The sequence below is a fragment of the Salmo trutta genome, chromosome 36 (genome assembly GCF_901001165.1).
Source record: "Salmo trutta chromosome 36, fSalTru1.1, whole genome shotgun sequence".
In the NCBI taxonomy this organism is placed as follows: Eukaryota; Metazoa; Chordata; class Actinopteri; order Salmoniformes; family Salmonidae; genus Salmo; species Salmo trutta.
In genome coordinates this window covers 20,839,805-20,862,859 of record NC_042992.1, presented here as the reverse complement: position 1 = coordinate 20,862,859, position 23,055 = coordinate 20,839,805, and the positions used below count along the sequence as shown (strand labels likewise).

Genomic DNA, 23,055 nt, shown 5'->3' with positions numbered 1-23,055 from the left:
GGCTGTTCAGCAAGGCTTGGTCTGTCGTGGCTCTGAACTGGGATGGTTTGAGGCCCTGCAGTGTCTCCACGGCTAAGTTAGCTAAACCTCAGACATGCTTACACTTAACATGTATCATTGAAGACTATAATAGGATTGTATCAAATCACTATTTGTTTAAAACCCCTATAACAGGACTGTCTTTGACTTGGTATAATTTGGGCTTGTTGTTTTATTATTGTACAGATATCCTTCCCAGGAGTTTGAGAGGTAGCCTAGAGGTTAGAGAAATGGACCTACAACCAGAGGGTTGCTGGTTTGAATCTCGAGTTGGGTGCTAAAAAGTGTTCTGAATTGTTAACTGGCTGCTTGTTTCAGGTGAACTGTTGTGCTTGTGAGCAAAGCACTTACACCCTAAAACCACATGACAACATTTGATGTAAAAAGGGCTTTGTAAATACAATTTCATTCAAATGGTGCATATGAACTAGCCAACTAGTGCACTAGTATGCCTCATTTAATCAGGGGTCACCAGCCTTTGACAATTTTGATTTGGTTTTGGAATCGACAGGATCTTTTCAAGCAAGATGGAATCCAGCCGAACAAACATGGATCTTGGATACTCTCATCCAATCTTGTTCCATTCAATTGAACTTCCTTGTTGGCTGATATGGGAAGTTCAGCTTCTTGGATAACCCCATGATTGACATTTGGGTCCAAGACACCAACCCCTACTTTCTTGTACTCAAATAATCAACAAAAAAACTAAATGTGAATACAAATACAGTTCTTATAAACCATTTATTGTCTTGTCACCGCTCAATGTGTTGAATGTATGTAAGAAGATGAACCTTGAGTAGACCAATGTACACCTTGCCCTCAGATGGTTGATATAGGGCTACCTGCAGTCTCTTCAACAAAGCTGGATATTCTGTATCATTATACCATTTTAAACAGATATTACGACAGTTATTGGTCTCGGTTTATATTTAAAACAGCCTTGAGTGTATTAAACTGCATTGACATGATTCCAACAATGAGAGAATTCGTTTGACAATGTATTATTACAAGGGGTTCAGTACACTACAGAACCGCTGTGAGTAGAAGGCATAGCTTATTTAGTCAAGCAGCGCCCCATACTGGCCATCGTGAGAAAAATGCGCACCTTTCACTTTCGGTTTTCTCGAAATGCATAGTGACGACCTTTATTTTGAACGAACGACTACACTAGATAGATAGGTAAGTTTAGGTTCGAATTACACCATTTTTAGGAAAAAGAAAACACAAGACATTCTGTAAAATGCATAACATGCGTCAGCATCTTTGCTATGTATTTTCTTAGTGGAAAAACTGGTCGAAAACGAGTGGGAAACTTTGACAGGGATTAAACAACATTGCCAAACAAATAACATTGATTGGAATAACTTCTTCGTTAACTGACATATCCATAAACAGTTAATTTAATGTAAGATTATATTGCGTACAATGGAATATTTCGTACTGTTAAAATGCTTAATTTCAGTAACTTTCAGTTTTTCACCTTACATGGCCTTTATAGTCTCCATTACTTGCATGATGTGGTTTCAACTTCGGTCACGTTGCTCATCTCGTTCTCCAGTGTTGACAGAACTTCACAATGGAGGGTATAGTCGTGGAGGTTCTTGGCGTCCCCAATATCCTTGCCTCTGACAGAATGGTTGACAAGCTCACTATACACTTCCTACGACCACGGCACGGGGGAGGAGAGGTGCAGAGAGTGCTGTTTCCATCTGATAGCCCGGGACAGGCCTTTGTCATATTTGAGGAACCAGAAGGTAGGCAGTCTACTGTAACTGATGGCGGGGTAACTTACATATATATATTCAGTGGCTGAACTAGACATGAAGGGGATCAGAGACAAAAATGGATGCAATGAATATATGTCACAATATTAGTATGTGTTAAAGTAGGCTACTCTTTCCCCCTGAATTTATTGATACATAAAACCACCACAAATACTTGATCATTTCTTTAACCTACCCTCTATCTTTTGCAGTGGCTGCCCATGTTTCGCGGTTGACCCATGTGTTGGAGGTGGACCAACAACAATTTTGTCTCAAAGTCAGAGTAGTGGACAGGCCTGAGGTAGGGAAAAGCCTCCGTCCCTTGTATTACATATCATATTGTCATATTGTTCAAGTGTAATTCAATCCTAATGTTTGTCTTGTTTTGTTTTATTTGTGTGTATCACAGGTGGACATGCCAGTCAAGGCAACTCTGGATGTGAGTATGTTCCCCAATGACAGAGAGGTGCGGCGACTCCTAGACATCCATGGCTTTAAGGTGAACGAGCTTAAACATGGTCAGCTGCTTGTCCAGGGCTCCTTTCTGAAGCTCAGAGCAGTGAAGGCCCAACTGCAGCAGCTCCTACACCAAGACAACCAGCCCCAATACAACCCTTCCACACCCAGTCTCAGTGGCCATGCCTCTGGGACCTACAAAGCCTCCAGCAGGATGCACCACATCAATGGCACCGCAATGCATTCTGGGAACATGAGTCCTATGTATGCTGGGAGCAGGAGTCCTATTTCAGTCAATGGAGAGCAGTTTGCACATGTCCTACAGTCTTCTTCCCCTACCAACTATTCACGGGACTCAGGGTCACCTTGTAGCCTCTCCAGCCCCCGGAGTGGCAGCCCATCTCCCAGTCTTCTGGCACCAGGGTATGGGGCCAACGTGACCCACAGGAGGAACCCATCTCCCAGCAGGTCTCGCAGTGTGGTCTCCTTCCTAATGGATGCAGATGTGCTCCATTATGCCCAGTGCTTCAGGAAAAAGGACATTGATACAATTCTTGGAAGCAACAACATTCAAATGAATGTGCAGCCTAGTGAATGTTCCGATATCAGTTCTGTTAGCCTCGAGGGGAAGAACCCAAAGAGTGCTATGGAAAAGCTGCAAGACTATCTCACTACACTCAACTCAACACTACGCACCCAAGAAATCCCACTGGAAACATTCGATCACACCAATCAGGTTAGAATTAGTAAACTGATTCAGAAGTATAATAGTGTTTATCCTACTGTCCTCGTCAATCAGGTCGGAGATATTCTCCGCCTTGTAGGGCCTTCCAGGGACAGTTATGACATGATGCAGATTCTCTTGGGAAAACCCCTAGAACTTCCACCAGCCGGGCGAACAGGGAGGGCACTGGACAGGGGCTCAAGGGACAAGAGAAGCAGTTCTCTATCGAGTCTGCCCAAAAGGAAGGATGCACCCATCCCATGGCATCATGTCCCTGTGTCTGCTGCTGTACCAGATTACTCCCCCTCAAAGTACCAGGGTGACTCTGGGCATGGACGGACTGTACAGAGGGCTGGAAGCCCAGTACCCTATACATCCACCCCCAGTCACAGGGGAAGAAGTCACTCTGATTCACAGGAGAAAGTAAAGGAGCAGAGAGTAACACAGAGGGACGTCTCTGGGCAAGAACGGGTGGATGATGTGGGAGGGCCCTCTGCTGGAGCTCAGATGCCAGTGATGAAAAAGAAGTCATTACTTACCAAATTTCCTACTAACAAAGCAGGTTGGAAGAATATACTACCAGGAAAAAAGAAAAGCCATAACAAGTCACTAGTTTAGATTCTGACACCTATAATAAAATTGGCTTTAGCGGTTTATATCTTGAATACCTTATATGTTATGATGTGGGGCAAAATGTTCAATACAGTTTGGCTTAGGCAAATTGATTATGACAGATTCTAATATGTTCTTTCTTATGGTCTGATTTTAAACTATTATTGTTAATAAGTGTGGTTGATTTTATTTATATTTATTGAGGGTTCAGAGTATGACAAATGTATTATATTTGTAAATCTTTTTTGTTGCTGTGATATTTGTTATTATTTTAATTGTTTTTGAGACTAAATCACTATCGAAAGGTTTTGTAGAAAATATGCAAATGAAAACGCAATTCGTTTCTGGAGTAGACTTTCAATGTAGCCTAATGATTCATCATAATCTATCTGTGTTGATTATTTGGAACGATTTGCCTATTCTGGGATGATCTTCAATTCAATCACTTGTGGAAACTGTCATGGAACGTGTTAATTTAAATACTTCACATAGATTAAAATCAACATATTCTCTCTTTAGAATTGTCATTGACTCCACATTCCACTTAGTTCTGTTCCTATGTCAGTCTGCCTCTATGCTTTTGCCTAAGTATCTGGTTGTGTGCCTCTTGTCAGACTGATTCTGAGTGTGTAACTTCTGGACTCAGAGTGTCATGTTGTGTGATGATGGAGCCAGAAGCAGATGAGAGAGGAAGTGCTCACTGACGCAGCCATCCCCCCCCCTCTCTACACAGGATGTGAGGCGGCCCCACGCAGTCGACATGACAGAACACAAGACACACTGACAGAGGAAGTGCTGATCAGAGATAAGCAGGTTAGGAGGGGGTGAGTGGTAGTGCAGTCTATGGAATGATACTTATGAGGTAATGGGGCATGTTCTTAATATTATGAAAAAACATTAAGAACACCTCAGAACAGCTTCAATTCGTCAGGGCATGGACTGCAAGGTGTCGAAAGCGTTCCACAGGGATGCTGGCCCATGTTGACTCCTGCAGTGTTGCAGTTCTTGACACACATACACAATCCATGTCTCAATTGTCTCAACCTGTCCCCCCCTTCATCTACACTGATTGAAGTGGTTTTAACAAGTGACGTCAATAAGGGATCATACTGTAGGGTTCACCTGGATTCAGCTGGTCAGTCTAAGTAATAATGTTTTGTACACTCAGACAATTCAGTTTTTTTCCCCCAATTATTGGCAAAAGAGCTAATCTGATTGTTAAAAAATACTGTTAGTGGAAAATAGAATGAGGCTACCTGTGTAAACGCAGCTTTAGAGAAGCAAAAACCACTCCTAGCTAATGAGTGCTTTGAGGTTTTATGTTGAGGTCCATTGCCTCATCATACACTGTTTCCCAAACAACGTTGGTTCACATGTTGTAGAAAAACAAATAACTGTCATTGTCAATGAGTTGAAATGTAAGATGTTAGATGACCACCAATGACTAAGGCTGCGACTCAGAGGCTGACAGAAGTACACTGACTGAAATGTAAGAAAATAGATTTAGTTTGTTAACTACATTTTATTATTTGGCAATATTGACAAAGACTGAATCCCTCTTTGTCCTCTCATACACTGATGCCACCCCTACACAATGTATCACCATCCTTTTCCAGAGGTTGGTAGAAGACTGCTCTTCATACGTTCTGACTCGTGTCTGGAGCCAGATTACCTGTCCTGCATTGGAAAATACCATACTGTTGAAACAGAGTGGAAATCTTGGTCTTAAATGGATGGTTGTCTACACAGGAATCGGTCAATCCCGCAATTTTTACAGAAATATTTTGCCTTCAATTATGATGTGGTTTAATGTCTGATAAGGATGAGCCTGATGTCTAGCTCATGACAAACCCCAGGGGGATGATGAATGCTGCTGTGGAGTCAGAAGCAGGAAATGCCCTGATCCTTCCCAGGAGATAAGGGAACGTTGTTCCCAAATTTACAGCAGATTTACAGGATTAATTGTACATGGTTGGCAGTGGAGAGAGCCTATGTGTCTCTGTTCTGTTTTTATTTTCTGTCAAATATGTGAAGTCTTAACAGAAAAAAGAGGCATGCAAAGGGAGAGGCTGAAAGACAGAGAGAAGGAAAGAGAGAGTGAGAGAGCTCGAAAGATGGAGATACACGCAAAGGATGGCGGAAAGAGAGAAAGAGACAGTGAGAGGGAGAGCCTGAGAGAGCTTCTGCAATGGTTCACTCACTGTGGTCTGTCTCCCACGGAAACAAGGAGGTCTGGAGGCCTGTGGCAGGAAGAGGAGGATGCAGAAGTGCTGTATGTATTTAATGATAGCTCTTCTCTGTCCCGTTATGTACATTATATATACCCGCAACAAACACAACACACATACTCACTCTCCCACTGGGCACAGACATCAATTAAACATCTATTCCATGTTGGTTCAATGTAACAATGTTGATTCAACCAGTGTGTGCCTCCAGCTCTCTCGCTCTCTCTCTCTCTCTCTCTCTCACACACACACACACACACACACACACACACACACACACACACACACACACACACACACACACACTCACACACACACACACACAAACTCACATAAACACACACCACTGAGAGGATGACGTGCTGCAGCATGCCGACCACAGCCCTCAGTGACTTGACTAAGCAGCACACCATCCCAGAATCCACCACACCACAAAAGAACAGACTTACGCCACACCCACAGCACGCCACCGGGCCCCAGCAGCACTAGTCTGCCTGCCTTCACTTCTCTCTCTTCTCTCTTCAGTCCTCGTTCGTTCCTTCCTCTCTGTTTATCTGTCTGTCCGTCAGGATGGCGGAGCTGGAGGGCCTGGAGTTTGGGAAGTCGGATTTTGTCCTTCTGGATGAGGTGAACATGGAGCAGTTTATGGAGAATCTGAAGTTAAGGTATGTCCTGATTGTAGAGTCTCCTCTGGTAGGGATGAGGTAGAGGGGAGGAGAAAGCAGCTGTCTGTAACACAGGGATGGAGATGAAGCTGTCATGGGGACACCTACTGATGACTTTGTGGGCCCTCAAATCTTGTATATGTATCTGTTATCTCAAACTCTGTGTGCTTGTAGGGTTGTGATGTCACAGCTTAATATTTGAGAGCTCTGTTGTCAGAGAGTGTGTACTCATCAGCCTCACAACAATGGCAACTTTTCAGGGCCTCTCTAATAGGAGTGTTATAAACTCTTTGTTTGTACGAGAACCACGGTGAAGAAGTTGACTTGTATAGAACGTGAGAGAGAGAGAGAGAGAGAGAGACAGGAAAAGGAGAAGGATGAGTCATTTCTGGTTTGACTTTCCCGCCCACTTTCAGTGGTTGCGATATGAACTTGTAATGTCCAGTTAGTTGCTATCACCATAGAAACGGTCACATAAATAGATGCATTGTAAGTCAAGAATACGTCATCAACCCATTGGTCAAGACCTGAGTCTAAACTCGTTTTGTTTGACTTCACACTTACGGGAACTACTTTCCTGTAAAAGCCCACCCTTTCTGATTGGTTTTCTCAGTGACGTATTCTGTTGAGTTTGAGTGAATCAGGTGACCTTTTTTTCCTCTATTTTGGGTGTGGTGTGACTGACTGCATCTGCTGCTAAATTCACCCTTCTCAGCATCTCTCCATTCCAACACTTGTCAGACAGCACAGCTCTCTCTCTCTCTCTCGCCCTCACACTTTTATCTCTCAAGTTTGGTAACGTCGTGACATGCCCTTCTCTTGAGACAGTATTGAGAAACCACATAGCACCACATCTTTAGAATCCAGTGGAAGCCTAGGAGTTACAGTAGCATATCACTCAAGAATTTACAGTAGAATAACATGTCAATTATTTATTTTGGAGATCTTATACAGCTCACAAATTCTTAGCATATGGACACTAGTTTCATATCACTTTTCTCATCATAGTCCACAGGTGCGTTTGAGATGGCATCCTATTCCCTTTCCTATATAGTGGGTCAAAATTAGTGTACGTTAGGGAATAAATAGGAAATAGGATTCCATTTCACATGTAGCCCATGTGTTTTAGTCAGGCCTTTGCCCTAGAAGGTAAGCTAGGCAATGCATGCAACAATTCTTATTCCCTGAATCTCCCATTCATTTGATCATGCACTGCCTGACCAGACTTGCCCCATGGCAATGTCTGGAGAAACATTCAGGGCCACTTGATGTTAGATAGGAATTTATAAAATAAAGCTTTCCTGTAATATTGCCCATCAAGATACTATTAGGATCAGTCATTGTCACTTCCTGGTCTTAGTATACATCTAATATACACTGTAAATTACTGTTTGTGCCCGTGTTTGTATCACAGGTTGTGACATTTACAGTATTTTTGGTTTAGAAGCAAATAGATTTGATTAATGATTTCATGCATATTGTATTTTTACACATAGAAAGAGACAATTCTGTGTAATTTCAGCAGAATAGGTGCCACAACAAGTCAAACCAATACCCAGGAAGGTTAAACAAGGTGAAGGAAGTGACACCTCTTGTGGGTTGTCACTAGTTATCACAGCCACAAAGTCATAATTATGGCTATACTCCACCCATTAAACCTAACTCTAACCTTAACTGCACTGCTGTTGAAACTGACTTTATGGCTGAGTTATCTAGTGGAAACCCCTCTTGAGCCATAATTTGTACATACTTCCTGTTCTCACTTCCCACCTGTGTCACTTCCTGTCCTTTGGGGTGTGTTCTCTTGAGGGTAAGCGGTTTGACTTTAGGTGCAAAAATATGTTGCCGTTTTTATTTCAGGGTGTTTCTCTGTAAAATAGGTTATCTAATGTCTATGTAAACATCTCTCTCTTTGGTGTTGATGGGGTGGAGACTTAGATACTGACTTTTGAATGTGGTGTGGGTATTTGTAGGCTATATATAGCCTATATAAGCATTGCTGTGACACAAATTATTCTGGTCCCCCTTGTTACAGCGTTATTATCACGAGTTGGCTGTTTCATATCAAAATTATGTTTCTGTTGTGGACATTGATACTTGGACAATTTTCAAGTCATTTCAAGTATACTCAAATGCTACATGAAGACATTACATAAAAATATAAAACCATACTTCAAAAAGCTAAAATAAATTCAACTCTGTGTCTGTGTTTGTCTGTGTGCCTGGCAGGTTTGAGAAAGCCCGTATCTACACCTTCATAGGTGAGGTGGTGGTATCAGTCAATCCCTACAAACAGATGGACATCTACGGTAAAGAGGCCATCGACGCGTACCGCGGCCGGGAGCTGTACGAGAACCCACCCCACCTGTACGCTGTGGCCGACGCTGCGTACAAGGCCATGAAGAGACGGGCCAAAGACACCTGCATCGTCATATCAGGTCTGCATCAGACTCCAGTCTCCTACTCTTTCATTCATTCATTCATTCATTCATTCATTCATTCATTCATTCCATCTCATACTCCAACCCTCATCTTTTACCTAGTTTACCACAGTCCTGCTTAACTTGTTTGACTCACACCTTGCTGGTTTCTGAGCAGTTCAGAAGACATGGTGCATGAATAGTTTTTTTAACTGGCTATGTCCTGTTGCCTTCATATAAAAAAGAGGACAGTTTTGTTGATTTATGAATGTAATATTTCTAAGGGCATGTGATGGAACATTCATGCCACAGTATTGCTTCCTGGCGTATACAGTAGCACCCTGTTATCAATAGTTTACTGAGGGAAGTAGAGCTGAGCAGGGTCCCTAATCTATTCACAGTCTGTCCTGTTGCAGACCCCATCATGCCACTCTGTGTGTCTATGAGGTTTTCTTGTTTGAGCAAAAGTCTGTCCTCCGTCCTCTCTCCATGACCCGGAAACCAATATGCGGTTGTGTGGTCGAGGAGTGTGTCAATTCGTTAGCAGGCAAATGGAAGACAGTCCTCCCCTCCTCGATAGCCTCCTTTTGGCGAGGAAGCACAAGTGTACTGTATCCTACGAGTCCTACACTTGTGAGTCCTTCGCGGAAGAGTTTTGAAATCTGCCACTTCCCCTTTGAATCAGCTGTTGTTTTCTTGAAAGAGAAAAGCATGGACACATTTAAAAACAATACTCTACTTAATGTTTATCTATAAAATGTCTGTCACAACTTGCTACATTTGTTTTTATCACTTTATAAAAGAAAATGGGGATTCCACCCTGTAAACGTAATTTGCCTGATGACGTCCGATTGAAGAAGGGGAGTCTCATTTCATACCAGTGCATTTTCATCTTATTTCCCTCTCCTCGATTACTTTTGATATTTTTTAAAAGGAGGCCAGAGAGGACACAGCTAATCTAATTGAGAAAAGGCCAATGTCTACAGTTTCTGAGTGTTCTCAGTTCCTCACTTCCTCCAGGATGCTTGTTGGTCTTCACTGTTGCTGCAATGGTCTTTTCTTAGTTGCACTAGCTCATAATGTCCTGTTTCCTCATCTGCTGTGTGTAGCAGGCTACTTTACGGTCATAGAAAGAGGAATAAAAACATGGTGATTGGTGACTGACAGTCAATAACTACTTCAAGAAGATTCATGCCATAAATAGACTTCAGTTTACCATGTATGATCTCATATCGTGGAAGTACAAATATACTGTATGTCTACTAATATGTCCAGTATCTGTGGTAAAATACTCAAGTAATGTACATGTACTGCTATATGTGAGTTGCTTCTTTGTTATTAATGGTCTGTGTCTGTGTGTCCCAGGTGAGAGTGGAGCAGGAAAGACAGAAGCTAGCAAGTACATCATGCAGTACATCGCAGCTATTACCAACCCCAGCCAGAGAGCAGAGGTTGAGAGGTGAGTCATCAGTGTCAAATGTCAGGGGTCAGCAAGGTGTTGGGGGACAGGAGGCTCTCCTCTCCCAGTTAAATAACTACATCTTAGACTGGGTTAGAGTACAGGTTCTGATTCTGATAGGAACTTCAGTATATTGCATTTAGTCTTATGCATCAGGCGTCCTCCCTAACCTCAGAAGTACAATAGACCAGAGACAAGGTTATATTGTGTCAGTCTCAATGTCATAGACACAAATTCACAATTGAAGGGTGGAAAGGACTTCCAATTCACCTCTCTTTTTTTCTCTTCCTCCCCTCTCACTATTTGGGCCACATTGTCACCTGATACTATCAATGATGACCACCCTCTCCTCTCTTACACAGTGTGAAGAACGTTCTGCTGAAGTCAAACTGTGTGCTGGAGGCCTTCGGTAACGCCAAGACCAACCGCAACGACAACTCCAGCCGCTTCGGCAAGTACATGGACATCAACTTCAACTTCAACGGCGACCCCACCGGCGGCCATATTAACAACTACCTGCTGGAGAAGGTAAGAGCAATATGATTGGATAGGATAGAGAGAGACATACAGTGATTGGCGCCTGAAGTGAGGGGAAGGACTTAACAGATAGGCGGGGAGATTTGATTGGATGGTTTGAACAGAAGTCGTATTTATAGGCCAAGTTTCCCAGACACAGATTAAACCTTGTCCTGGACTACAAACAGAGATTGAACAGGCTTTTTAGTGAAGGAGTATACAATAGTGAAGGAATATACTTAATATTTGTCTGTGTCCATAGTCTTCTTTTGAAAAGTTATTCACTTTCTGGTCTTCATTTCGTGGTGGAACATACATGTTTGATAAAGGTGGTGAAGCAGAGAGAGTGAGAGAGTGGGTCCATGAATAGAAATGCCTGTGAATTACACCCTGTTCTGTTCTGGTTCTGTTGAATGATAATGAAGGGCTCGCCTGGGGGCATGATGAGATAGGTTGCTGTTTTTATCCTTTCTATGAGCTAGCCTATCACACCATCTGACATAGTGGGGCTGTGTGAACGACGGTGTCATCCATTCTCACTGCACAGACACAACCTTACTAACTGTGGATCAGTGAACTGTCTGAACCCCGTTCTTCTGTCTTGTATTGGAGTTATGTGGTTGGTTAAACTTGCGGCCTGTGTGTATGTGTTTGTGTGTGTATGTATGTGTGTGTATTCATGTATTTTTCTCTGTTCCCACATGCAAAGTCAAGGGTTGTTCAGCAGCAGGGAGGAGAGAGGAACTTCCACTCCTTCTATCAGGTAAATGTTATATCTTTACTGGTCAAACGTATGCACGCATGACTGTAAGTCACTTCGGATAAAAGCGTCTGCTAAATTGCATATATTGTTAAAATAAAGTCATAAGTATGATTAATAATGGCTGTTTGGGTCAGGACATGTTTGGCTGGATCAGGAAAAGGAACAGGTGGAAAAGGATATTTTGATTCGTTCTATTACAGATTAATCATTTGTAATGAATGTTTCCACATTTTCCCAATTCAACTTCTGTACTGTACTGTATGTGTGTGTATTTCCACAGTTACTGCGTGGAGGCTCAGAGGAAATGCTGGGGTCACTTCACCTCCAGAAAGACCCTGTCAACTATGTGTATACCAGAGAAGGAGCTGCCTCCACTGTGAGTTCTCCTTCACTCTTCTACAGTAGTTCCACAACCTTACCATGACATTGGTTGCTGGACAAAACGCATAGACACTCAACACTAATTTGTGAATACAGTGTTTCCACCTGTCTCTAAGAAAGGAAAGCAACGTAAAGTAAAGTAGCATAACGTTAAGTAAGCTAGGGTAAAGTAAAGTAGCGTAAAGTAAAGTAGAATTAAATAACCTAGGGTAAAGTAAAGTAACATAAAGTAAAGTAGAATTAAATAACCTAGGGTAAAGTAAAGTAATGTTAAGTAAAGTAGAATTAAATAACCTAGGGTAAAGTAAAGTAATGTTAAGTAAAGTAGAATTAAATAACCTAGGGTAAAGTAAAGTAACGTAAAGTAAAGTAGAATTAAATAACCTAGGGTAAAGTAAAGTAATGTTAAGTAAAGTAGCATTAAATAACCTAGGGTAAAGTAAAGTAATGTTAAGTAAAGTAGCATAACGTTAAATAACCTAGGGTAAAGTAAAGTAACGTAAAGTAAAGTAGCATAACGTTAAATAACCTAGGGTAAAGTAACGTAAAGTAAAGTAGAATTAAATAACCTAGGGTAAAGTAAAGTAACATAAAGTAAAGTAGAATTAAATAACCTAGGGTAAAGTAAAGTAACATAAAGTAAAGTAGCATAACGTTAAATAACCTAGGGTAAAGTAAAGTAACGTAAAGTAAAGTAGCATAACGTTAAATAACCTAGGGTAAAGTAAAGTAACGTAAAGTAAAGTAGAATTAAATAACCTAGGGTAAAGTAAAGTAACATAAAGTAAAGTAGAATTAAATAACCTAGGGTAAAGTAAAGTAACATAAAGTAAAGTAGAATTAAATAACCTAGGGTAAAGTAAAGTAACATAAAGTAAAGTAGAATTAAATAACCTAGGGTAAAGTAAAGTAATGTTAAGTAAATTAGAATTAAATAACCTAGGGTAAAGTAAAGTAATGTTAAGTAAAGTAGAATTAAATAACCTAGGGTAAAGTAAAGCAATGTTAAGTAAAGTAGAATTAAATAACCTAGGGTAAAGTAAAGTAATGTTAAGTAAAGTAGAATTAAATAACCTAGGGTAAAGTAAAGTAATGTAAAGTGAAGTAGAATGACGTTAAATAACCTAGGGTAAAGTAAAGTAACGTAAAGTAAAATAGAATTAAATAACCTAGGGTAAAGTAAAGTAACATAAAGTAAAGTAGAATTAAATAACCTAGGGTAAAGTAAAGTAACATAAAGTAAAGTAGAATTAAATAACCTAGGGTAAAGTAAAGTAATGTAAAGTAAAGTCAAGTAGGATGACATTAAATAACCTAGGGTAAAGTAAAGTAATGTAAAGTAAAGTCAAGTAGGATGACATTAAATAACCTAGGGTAAAGTAACGTAAAGTAAAGTAGAATTAAATAACCTAAGGTAAAGTAAAGTAATGTTAAGTAAAGTAGAATAACGTTAAATAACCTAGGGTAATGTAACGATCGTCGTGCAGGAAGGAAGAAGTGGACCAAGGCGCAGCTGGGAGCGAACACATGTTATTTATTTCAGACTGAAATAACACGGTCAAAACAGAGAATAAACGTATCGCTACTGCTCAAACAAAAAGAGACACCAACCCACAAACATCGTGGGGGGAAAAGGAACTTAAATATGATTCCCCAATCAGAGGCAACTAGCGACAGCTGTCTCTGATTGGGAATCGACATAACCCAACATAGAAATACGCCCCAAAGCAAGGCTATACCAAAACATAGAAAATAAACTATAGAAATGCCACACCCTGACCAAAATAGAAGAGTTCACCTGGTCAGGGCGTGACAGGTAAAGTAAAGTAATGTTAAGTAAAGTCGAATAACGTTAAATAACCTAGGGTAAAGTAATGTAAAGTAAAGTCAAGTAAGATGACGTTAAATAACCTAGGGTAAAGTAAAGTAATGTTAAGTAAAGTAGAATTAAATAACCTAGGGTAAAGTAAAGTAATGTTAAGTAAAGTAAATTAAATAACCTAGGGTAAAGTAAAGTAATGTTAAGTAAAGTAGAATTAAATAACCTAGGGTAAAGTAAAGTAATGTTAAGTAAAGTAGAATTAAATAACCTAGGGTAAAGTAAAGTAATGTTAAGTAAAGTAGAATTAAATAACCTAGGGTAAAGTAAAGTAATGTTAAGTAAAGTAGAATTAAATAACCTAGGGTAAAGTAAAGTAATGTTAAGTAAAGTAGAATTAAATAACCTAGGGTAAAGTAAAGTAATGTTAAGTAAAGTAGAATTAAATAACCTAGGGTAAAGTAAAGCAATGTTAAGTAAAGTAGAATTAAATAACCTAGGGTAAAGTAAAGTAATGTTAAGTAAAGTAGAATTAAATAACCTAGGGTAAAGTAAAGTAATGTAAAGTGAAGTAGAATGACGTTAAATAACCTAGGGTAAAGTAAAGTAACGTAAAGTAAAGTAGAATTAAATAACCTAGGGTAAAGTAAAGTAATGTAAAGTAGAATAATGTTAAATAACCTAGGGTAAAGTAAAGTAGCATAAAGTAAAGTAGAATTAAATAACCTAGGGTAAAGTAAAGTAATGTTTTGTAAAGTCGAATAACGTTAAATAACCTAGGGTAAAGTAAAGTAATGTAAAGTAAAGTAAAGTAGAATGACGTTAAATAACCTAGGGTAAAGTAAAGTAATGTAAAGTAAAGTAGAATGACGTTAAATAACCTAGGGTAAAGTAACATAAAGTAAGGTAACCTAACGTAAAGTTAAAGAGTAGTAAATACTGTTCTGTAGTCTGTAATTTTACCTCTCTCTTTTTCTGTAGACATCCAACAATGACCGGTCCAGTCACAGGGCTGTGCTGAGTGCCCTGCAAGTGATTGGCTTCTCAAAGGAGGAGATCGACTCCATCTACAGGATCCTGGGGACCATCCTCATCCTGGTTGGTTGTATTCAGTATATTCTTGGTCACATTTCTATTGGCCATACATACCAAATGATACCTGAATGGTCCAACGCAGCTATAACACCTTAGCATGTTGGTTACTTACATTATTGGTGCCCACCTCTAAACTAAGAGCTAGTGTTAATGGTTCAGTGCAGTAAAACGTAGCATGTTGGTTACTTACATTATTGGTGCCCATCTCTAAACTAAGAGCTAGTGTTAATGGTTCAGTGCAGTAAAACGTAGCATGTTGGTTACTTACATTATTGGTGCCCACCTCTAAACTAAGAGCTAGTGTTAATGGTTCAGTGCAGTAAAACTTAGCATGTTGGTTACTTACATTATTGGTGCCCACCTCTAAACTAAGAGCTAGTGTTAATGGTTCAGTGCAGTAAAACTTAGCATGTTGGTTACTTACATTATTGGTGCCCACCTCTAAACTAAGAGCTAGTGTTAATGGTTCAGTGCAGTAAAACGTAGCATGTTGGTTACTTACATTATTGGTGCCCACCTCTAAACTAAGAGCTAGTGATAATGGTTCAGTGCAGTAAAACTTAGCATGTTGGTTACTTACATTATTGGTGCCCACCTCTAAACTAAGAGCTAGTGTTAATGGTTCAGTGCAGTAAAACTTAGCATGTTGGTTACTTACATTATTGGTGCCCATCTCTAAACTAAGAGCTAGTGTTAATGGTTCAGTGCAGTAAAACGTAGCATGTTGGTTACTTACATTATTGGTGCCCATCTCTAAACTAAGAGCTAGTGTTAATGGTTCAGTGCAGTAAAACGTAGCATGTTGGTTACTTACATTATTGGTGCCCATCTCTAAACTAAGAGCTAGTGTTAATGGTTCAGTGCAGTAAAACGTAGCATGTTGGTTACTTACATTATTGGTGCCCACCTCTAAACTAAGAGCTAGTGTTAATGGTTCAGTGCAGTAAAACGTAGCATGCTTGACAGAGATTGATTTGATACATTAGGATCCCCATTAGCCAACGCCAATGGCGACAGCTAGACTTACTGGGGTCAGACACAACGAAAAAGACATTACAGACAAAATACTGTACTTTACAATTGACATACATTTAAAAACATTAACATGTAGTGTGTGTGTGTGTGTGTGTGTGTGTGTGTGTGTGTGTGTGTGTGTGTGTGTGTGTGTGTGTGTGTGTGTGTGTGTGTGCATCTATCAGTTACACATACATGTCAGTTGATACACAGATAAAAGGAACATTTAATATCCTGGTTGGAAACCATATTGTTTCTTAGTACATATCTTGCAATTTACTTGCGAAGTAAAGTTCAACCCTGTGATCTATGATTTATACCAAATCCAGTTTTATAATACTAGGATCATGAACTGTGTTTCTGCCACTCCCCAGGGCAACCTGCAGTTTGAGACAGACAGTGAGAGTGTCCAGGTGGTGGGTTCAGAGGCTGTGAGTCACATCGCTGGGCTGACCACCACAGAGCCAGACAACGTGACTAAGAGCCTGCTGTACCGCACTGTGGCCACCGGGGGCGGAGAGGTCATAGAGAAGGGACACACTGAAAAGGAGGCCTGCTTCGGCCGGGACGCTTTCGCCAAGGTACTGGGCTGGTCACTATTAGCAAGACTTGTTGTCTTCATAAATGACAAATCCCATCAATGTTGACTCATTATTGTGTACTGCATAATCTCTCTCTTTCGTTCTCTCTCTCTCTCTTTTGTTCTCTCTCTCTCTCTCTCTCTCTCTCTCTCTCTCTCTCTCTCTCCTGCTCTATGTTGGTTCCTTAGGCTCTCTATGAGAGATTGTTTTGTTGGATTGTGGCTCGTATCAATGCTGTTATTGAGGTGAAAGACTACAACCCAGTGCTTCATGGGAAAAACACAGTCATCGGAGTGCTGGATATTTACGGCTTTGAAATCTTCGACAACAACAGGTTAGACTCTCCAGTAGAATCTATCTACCTTCTCCTCCCTGTCCATGTATGTACAATCTTGTGAGTTATCAGGATGGTGGATCAGCCTTGTATTTGACAAGATAGATATATCTTGATATAAATATTTCTCACAATATCTATAATTTGAAACTTTTTGAAACCTCTCTGAAGAATATATTTATTTATTCAAAATGTATGGTAGTCATGGTGACTACATGATCTGTTGTTCCATATTGAAACTGTGTTTCTGTGTTGTCGTCGGGCAGCTTTGAACAGTTCTGTATTAACTACTGTAATGAGAAGCTGCAGCAGCTCTTCATCGAGCTGATCCTTCGCCAGGAACAAGATGAGTACCAGAGAGAGGGTATCACCTGGCGGCATGTGAGTCAGACACACGCGCACGTGGACTAACACAAACACATGCCTACACAGACGCGCGTGCACGCAGAAACACTCTTTCTTTCTCTCTCTCTCTCTCTCTCTCTATCTCACTCTCTCCTTTTGTCTCTCTCTCTCGCTCTCTCTCGGTCTCTCTCTCTCACTGTCTCTCTCTCTCTCTCTCACTGTCTCTCTCTCGCTCTCTCTCTCTGTCTCTCTCTCTGTCTCTCTCTCTGTCTCTCTCTCTGTCTCTCTCTCTGTCTCTCTCTCTGTCTCTCTCTCTGTCTCTCTCTCTGTCTCTCTCTCTCTCTCTCTCTCTCTCTCTCTCTCTCTCTCTCTCGTTTCTCTCTCTCCACAAACACACTCCCATAAGCAACACATGCAGTATTCAGAACCCTACATCTAACAGTTCCTCTCCCCCTGTGTGTTTCCAGATTGACTACTTTAACAACCAGATCATCGTGGACCTGGTGGAACAGCCCCATAAGGGCATCATCTCTGTGTTGGACGAGGCCTGTCTCACTGTGGGTAAGGTGACAGACACCATCTGCCTGGAGAGCATGGATGCTAAGCTGGGACAACACCCTCACTACACCTCCCGCAAGGTGGGTCAGACAAGCAACGCTGCCTTCAATAGAATAAACTCTATTCTATTCTATATTATTCTCTTCTATTCTAGTCTATTCTGTTATTCTCTTCTAATCTAGTCTATTTTATTCTCCCAGGCCATACTTCTAACACACATACCTCAACATTTCCTGCCTACAGCTCCTATAACCATGTCCCTATAACCATGTCCCTATAACCATGAAATCGTCATTCCTTCTGCAACCTACATTAAAAACCCACAATGTGAATTATGCTGAGGCACACCAATCCTTCCTCTACCTCACTGAAGATGTCTTCTCTCCATTACTGTCTTCATTTTACTGCAACACTCCCATCAGGACCCCATGGACGGTTTAAGAATGTCTTTAACACCCCACTGGTGTGATATTGTTAGTGCCGTTACACTGGATGGTAATAGAGAGGAGGGGTATCCATCCCACTATTTGCACTCTGTTGTGATTTCGTTATACTTCAGAAGGCAGCTACATTCCATTGAGACCATTGAGACAGACAGTAGCATCCAATGGTAGTGGGTCTAAATGCTCCACTTCCAACAACTATAGGATGCTTCCATTTCGGTTTCTTGAAGAGATGTATGTGAGAGGCATACGAGAGGTGTAAGAGATGATTGTATCCCCCTCTGCCAGCCTATATTACAGAGGGTAACTGTGATGATGATGATGGTGATGATAAGGATGATGTTGACGATGATGATGACGAGGTTGATGATGATAATGGTGATGATGATGGTCACAATGATGATGATGGTGATGATGATGGTCACAACAATAATGATGGTGATGATGGTGATGATGATGATGATGATGATGGGGATAATATCTCCATTGTAGCTCACCCCATCAGACAAGACCATGGAGTTCCACAGAGACTTCCGTATCCGCCACTATGCTGGGGACGTCACGTGAGTCACATACTTGTACTTGCTGTAAAGTCACTTACTCTATTCTCCTTCATCCGTGTTGGCCCTCCTGCTGTGTTCCGGTCTAATTGAACCGATTTACAAGTTTTCTCTCTGAAAAATGTAGTTCATTTAAATCGGGTTGCCTTAAGGTTCCATGACTTTGTCCACACAGGGCATCTGAACACACAAAATACATTTTGATGATTTTCATTACATTTTGGGTGTTTTATTTAACTTTTGTACACCTGTGGTGTTCCCGGTGAAAAATGATCTGTCATTAGAAATGAATGGGTTGAGACTGCAAATAGTGTATAAAATTGATTTCAGGCACATGCCCATTCATCAGATGAACACACTTCCTCTCCCGGACCCCCACATGCATGTGTGTTTGAGCACACACACACACACACACACACCTCACTCCCCTTCTTGGCTTCCATGGCAACCCCCACGGGAACCTTTCCTCAATGGAATCTTTCCCCCATGGGAACCACACCTGTTTGCATTCTCACAAACAATCGCAACATTGTTTCAATAATATATAGAACTTTTCTCGCAGCTCTAGTATATTAAGCTTTTTTAAGGCCTTGCTCACAATTCATTCTGTGGCAGGCCAATGACCAAATGATATACTGTATGTGAGGCTCTTGATCATATCTTTGATCATGACACTGGTGAGAAGGAGAGAGGCCAGGAAACTGACAGTGAAGATGCATTAGAGGAGAAAGTAGTGTGTGATAAATAGCACAATATGTTTCATTTGAGTATTTGTTATAGTCAAAAAATATACTCAAAAACGAGTTGTATGAGCTCAGGTCAATAAATAGCAAATAGTTCAAAACGTGTAATGTTCGCAAGAACTTAAGTTGATAAAAAGATCTAACACAACATTAAATGATAATATATGTATTATTATGGATTTATAATCAGCAATAATGAGGCGGTCATTTTGAACCGGGAACACAGAATTAATTAACATGAAACGAACACAACAGGAGGGTTACGGCTGACTCAGCCTGCACTTAAACCACAACCATGACAGGAAACTATGGTGGTTCAACAGGTGAAAGGTCATGATGATGTAACACAGGGAAGGTCATAGGTTATAGGACCTATAAGATTAATGTTGATTGGATGAAAAGTCAAGGGCAGTGTAGCTAAATGGAGACAAGCCAATACCAGCGCCAAGCCATTAGTGACTTGGCTAGCACTGTTGGCACTAGTATTGTGGGACCTACAGTAAAACATTTGAAATAGAAGGACGTCGTCTTGTTGAGGGAGGGAGAGAGGAAGGGAGGGACGAGGGAGGGAGGGAGGGAGGGAGGGAGGAGAGGGCAGGGAGGGAGTAGACCATTCTGTTATCCAGTACCAGGGTCTTTCATAGGTTAACACTGTGGGTTTATCTAGTACCAGCATATTTCATTGGCTAACACTGGGGGTTTATCCACTACTAGGGTCTTCCATTGGCTAACACTGAGGGTTTATCCAGTACCAAGGTCTTCCATTGGCTAACACTGGGGGATTATCCAGTACCAAGGTCTTCCATTGGCTTACAGTGGGTTTGAAGGATCTACATTGCCCTCAATTTTAGAAATAGTAGGGCATCAAAGGAGCCAGGGAGAGTAAGAGGAAAGGATATATAGGGAGGGAGGCATAGAGAGAGAGGAAGGATGGAAGGGATAAAAAGAGAAGAGAGAGAGAGAGAGAGAGAGAGAGAGAGACTACCAGACTATTTCCCCTTAGAAAGTCTCGAGCAGTATTAATAAAGGAGAAGTCGAGTGGGTCTTGCCAAGTACATGTGACGAGAAATGACAGTCAGGGAATCCAGGTTAACATGAGTATAACATGACTTCAACGCTGAGCAATTAGGTCATGTTTAGTTTACATTCATCCATCCCTGAATCCCCAGCTGGCTCACACATCACAGTCATGCCTTTTAGTGCACAACATGCTAGTGCACTAGTCTGCGCCTGCGTCTGAAATGACACCTTATTCCCTATATAGGGCATTATTTTTGAGCAGGGCTCTGGTCCAAGGTAGTGCAATATATAGTTAAAAGGATTAGATGTTGTTCCAGTACGACAGGGCTCCTGGGCGGCCAAGATGGAAGGCTCTCCTTGTCACTGTGTTGTCCTCGTCTGTCTGTCACTCTGTCATAGCCAGGACCCAGGGGAGAGCCTGCCTCAGCCTAGCTGTCATCCCCCATAAGGTCCCTACACCTCCGCTGTGACTGCGACAGTCCCCCCCTCCCAACCTATCCCATTCCCTGCTCCTGCTAAATATACCCTGCCTTGTCCCTGCCACCCCCCATGTCACAATGCCACCCCTCCCATCCCATGCCCCTCCAGCACTGACCTACTTTGCTCCCACCTCCCTCCCTCCTGACTTTTCTCACTCCGTCTCTCTTCCTCTCTTTCTCTTCCTCTCTGTCTTCTCTCGCTGTCTTACCGCTATCATCTGTATCCTACAGCCATACTTTTCCATCTCATTGCCCTATAGTGTTGCTGACTCCTCAAACCCATCCTAATTCTAGATACTATTGAACTGCATGCTATAGCTTAGCCTTTACATTTTAACCATGGCCTTTAGCACTTCACTCTGTCTCTCACCACTATATACCTTTGCTTTGTATAACCATATATTTCCATACTGCTTACTGCACACAATGTACTTCCGTCCCATATGCTACCCTCCACCTTCAAACCTATACTGAACAAAAATATAAATGCAACATGTACATTTTTCATGAGCTGAACTAAAAGATCACAGAAATGTTCCATGCGCACAAAAAGCTCATTTCTCTCAATAAATTAAAGGCCACTTTAAAATGTGCAGTTCTGTCACACAACACAATGCCACCGATCATGGCTCAAGTTTTGAGGGAGCGTGCAATTTGCATGCTGACTGCAGGGATTTCCAACAGAGCTGTTGCCAATGAATTGAATGTTCATTTCTCGACCATGAACCACCTCCAATGTCGTTTTAGTGAATTTGGCAGTACATCCAAACTGTCTGTAATAAAGCCCTTTTGTGAGGAAAAACTCATTCTGATTGCCTGGGCCTGGCTCCCCAGTAGGTGGACCTGGCTCCTAAGTGGGTGGGCCCATGCCCTCTCAGGCCCAGTCATGTGAAATCCATAGATTAGGCCCTAATGAATGTGTTTAAATTGACTGATTTCCACCTATGAACAGTAATTCAGTAAAATCTTTGAAATTGTTTCATGTTGCATTTATATTTTTGGAAAACACTTGAGTAAATGAGGGATACAAAGTATATTGTTGTTGTTGCCCAACGCCCTTTTAAAACACTTTATGTTGGTGTTTCCTTTATTTTGGCAGTTACCTGTACAATACAGGAAACCAGGGTTTCCCAAACTCAGTCCTCGGCACCTCAAGGGGTGCACGTTTTGGTTTTTGCCCTAGCACTACACAGTTGATTCATATCAACTAATTATCAAGCTTTGATCATTAGAATCAGCTGTGCAGTGTTAGGGAAAAACAGCGAGTTTGGGAAATGCTCATATATACCCTGAATCATCCTTCATCATCTGGATAGCTGCTTTTCCTCCCTGTGTCATCTTGTCTGTCCTGTCCTTGTAGCATCTGCCTTGGCCCTGTATGTGTCTGCCTTCCAAATGGTACCCCATTCCCTACATAGGGCTTTACTTTTGACCAGCACCTGGTCAAAAGTAGTGCACTATATAGGGAATGGGGTTCCATTTGGAACACATGGTGTGTTCTTCTCTCTAGAGAGGTTCCTGGAATCCGGTCAGGTGGTGTTGACACAACAACACACACACACACTCACACACACCGCCTCCATCAGCCTCAGGAGCACATCTGTCATACTAACACAAGCTCTTCATCTGCCTCTCTGTCCAGATGTGACAGTCATGGAGAGACAGAACATTCTTTCACAGTGCCATATCTGTGTGTGGCAAGGGTGTGTCTGTGTGTGTTTGAAAGAGAGCGAGAGAGAGAGTTCTTGTGTATGCATGAATATGTACCTGCACGCGTGTGTGTACGTGTGTGTGTGTGTGTGTGTGTGTGTGTGTGTGTGTGTGTGTGTGTGTGTGTGTGTGTGTGTGTGTGTATTTAAGGGTTTAGCCTTTCACATCTGGTTCTCTAATCCAGTGAAGCAGCATGCCATGAGATATCACTACGGCGAAGTTTCAACTCAATTTACCTCATTTAGTTCTAAACAATTAATAAAGTTCATTCATTGTTCTATTTTCTATTTAATGTAATCAGGTTGCCCCATGCACACGTATTGTGTAT

General features: G+C 41.3%; 2 protein-coding genes across 3 annotated transcripts in view; both read left to right on the top strand.

Moving 5' to 3' along the window:
- The first annotated feature begins 1,132 nt into the window (after nt 1-1,132).
- LOC115175620 (uncharacterized) lies at nt 1,133-4,542 on the top strand. 2 transcript variants are annotated; one of them, XM_029735003.1, is made up of 5 exons: nt 1,133-1,218; nt 1,598-1,793; nt 2,015-2,103; nt 2,212-2,241; nt 4,328-4,542. In XM_029735003.1, exons 2-5 carry the CDS (start codon nt 1,616-1,618, stop codon nt 4,376-4,378), a joined length of 348 nt encoding a protein of 115 aa, XP_029590863.1. In that variant the 5' UTR covers nt 1,133-1,218; nt 1,598-1,615; the 3' UTR covers nt 4,379-4,542. The 2 variants fall into 2 exon arrangements, with proteins under 2 accessions (XP_029590863.1, XP_029590862.1); XM_029735002.1 differs by lacking the exon at nt 4,328-4,542 and having other exon boundaries at nt 2,212-4,110.
- Nucleotides 4,543-6,110: 1,568 nt separating this feature from the next.
- The window catches only part of LOC115175619 (unconventional myosin-Ig), a 62,118-nt gene continuing 45,173 nt past the window's right edge, over nt 6,111-23,055 (top strand). Inside the window, exons 1-12 of the mRNA XM_029735001.1 lie at nt 6,111-6,487; nt 8,717-8,925; nt 10,273-10,366; nt 10,729-10,894; nt 11,592-11,645; nt 11,926-12,021; nt 14,827-14,943; nt 16,329-16,535; nt 16,724-16,869; nt 17,136-17,250; nt 17,682-17,852; nt 18,708-18,778. Coding sequence (XP_029590861.1) covers nt 6,393-6,487; nt 8,717-8,925; nt 10,273-10,366; nt 10,729-10,894; nt 11,592-11,645; nt 11,926-12,021; nt 14,827-14,943; nt 16,329-16,535; nt 16,724-16,869; nt 17,136-17,250; nt 17,682-17,852; nt 18,708-18,778 — 1,541 coding nt within the window. The 5' untranslated portion in view covers nt 6,111-6,392. The remainder of the gene's footprint in view (nt 6,488-8,716; nt 8,926-10,272; nt 10,367-10,728; nt 10,895-11,591; nt 11,646-11,925; nt 12,022-14,826; nt 14,944-16,328; nt 16,536-16,723; nt 16,870-17,135; nt 17,251-17,681; nt 17,853-18,707; nt 18,779-23,055) is intronic.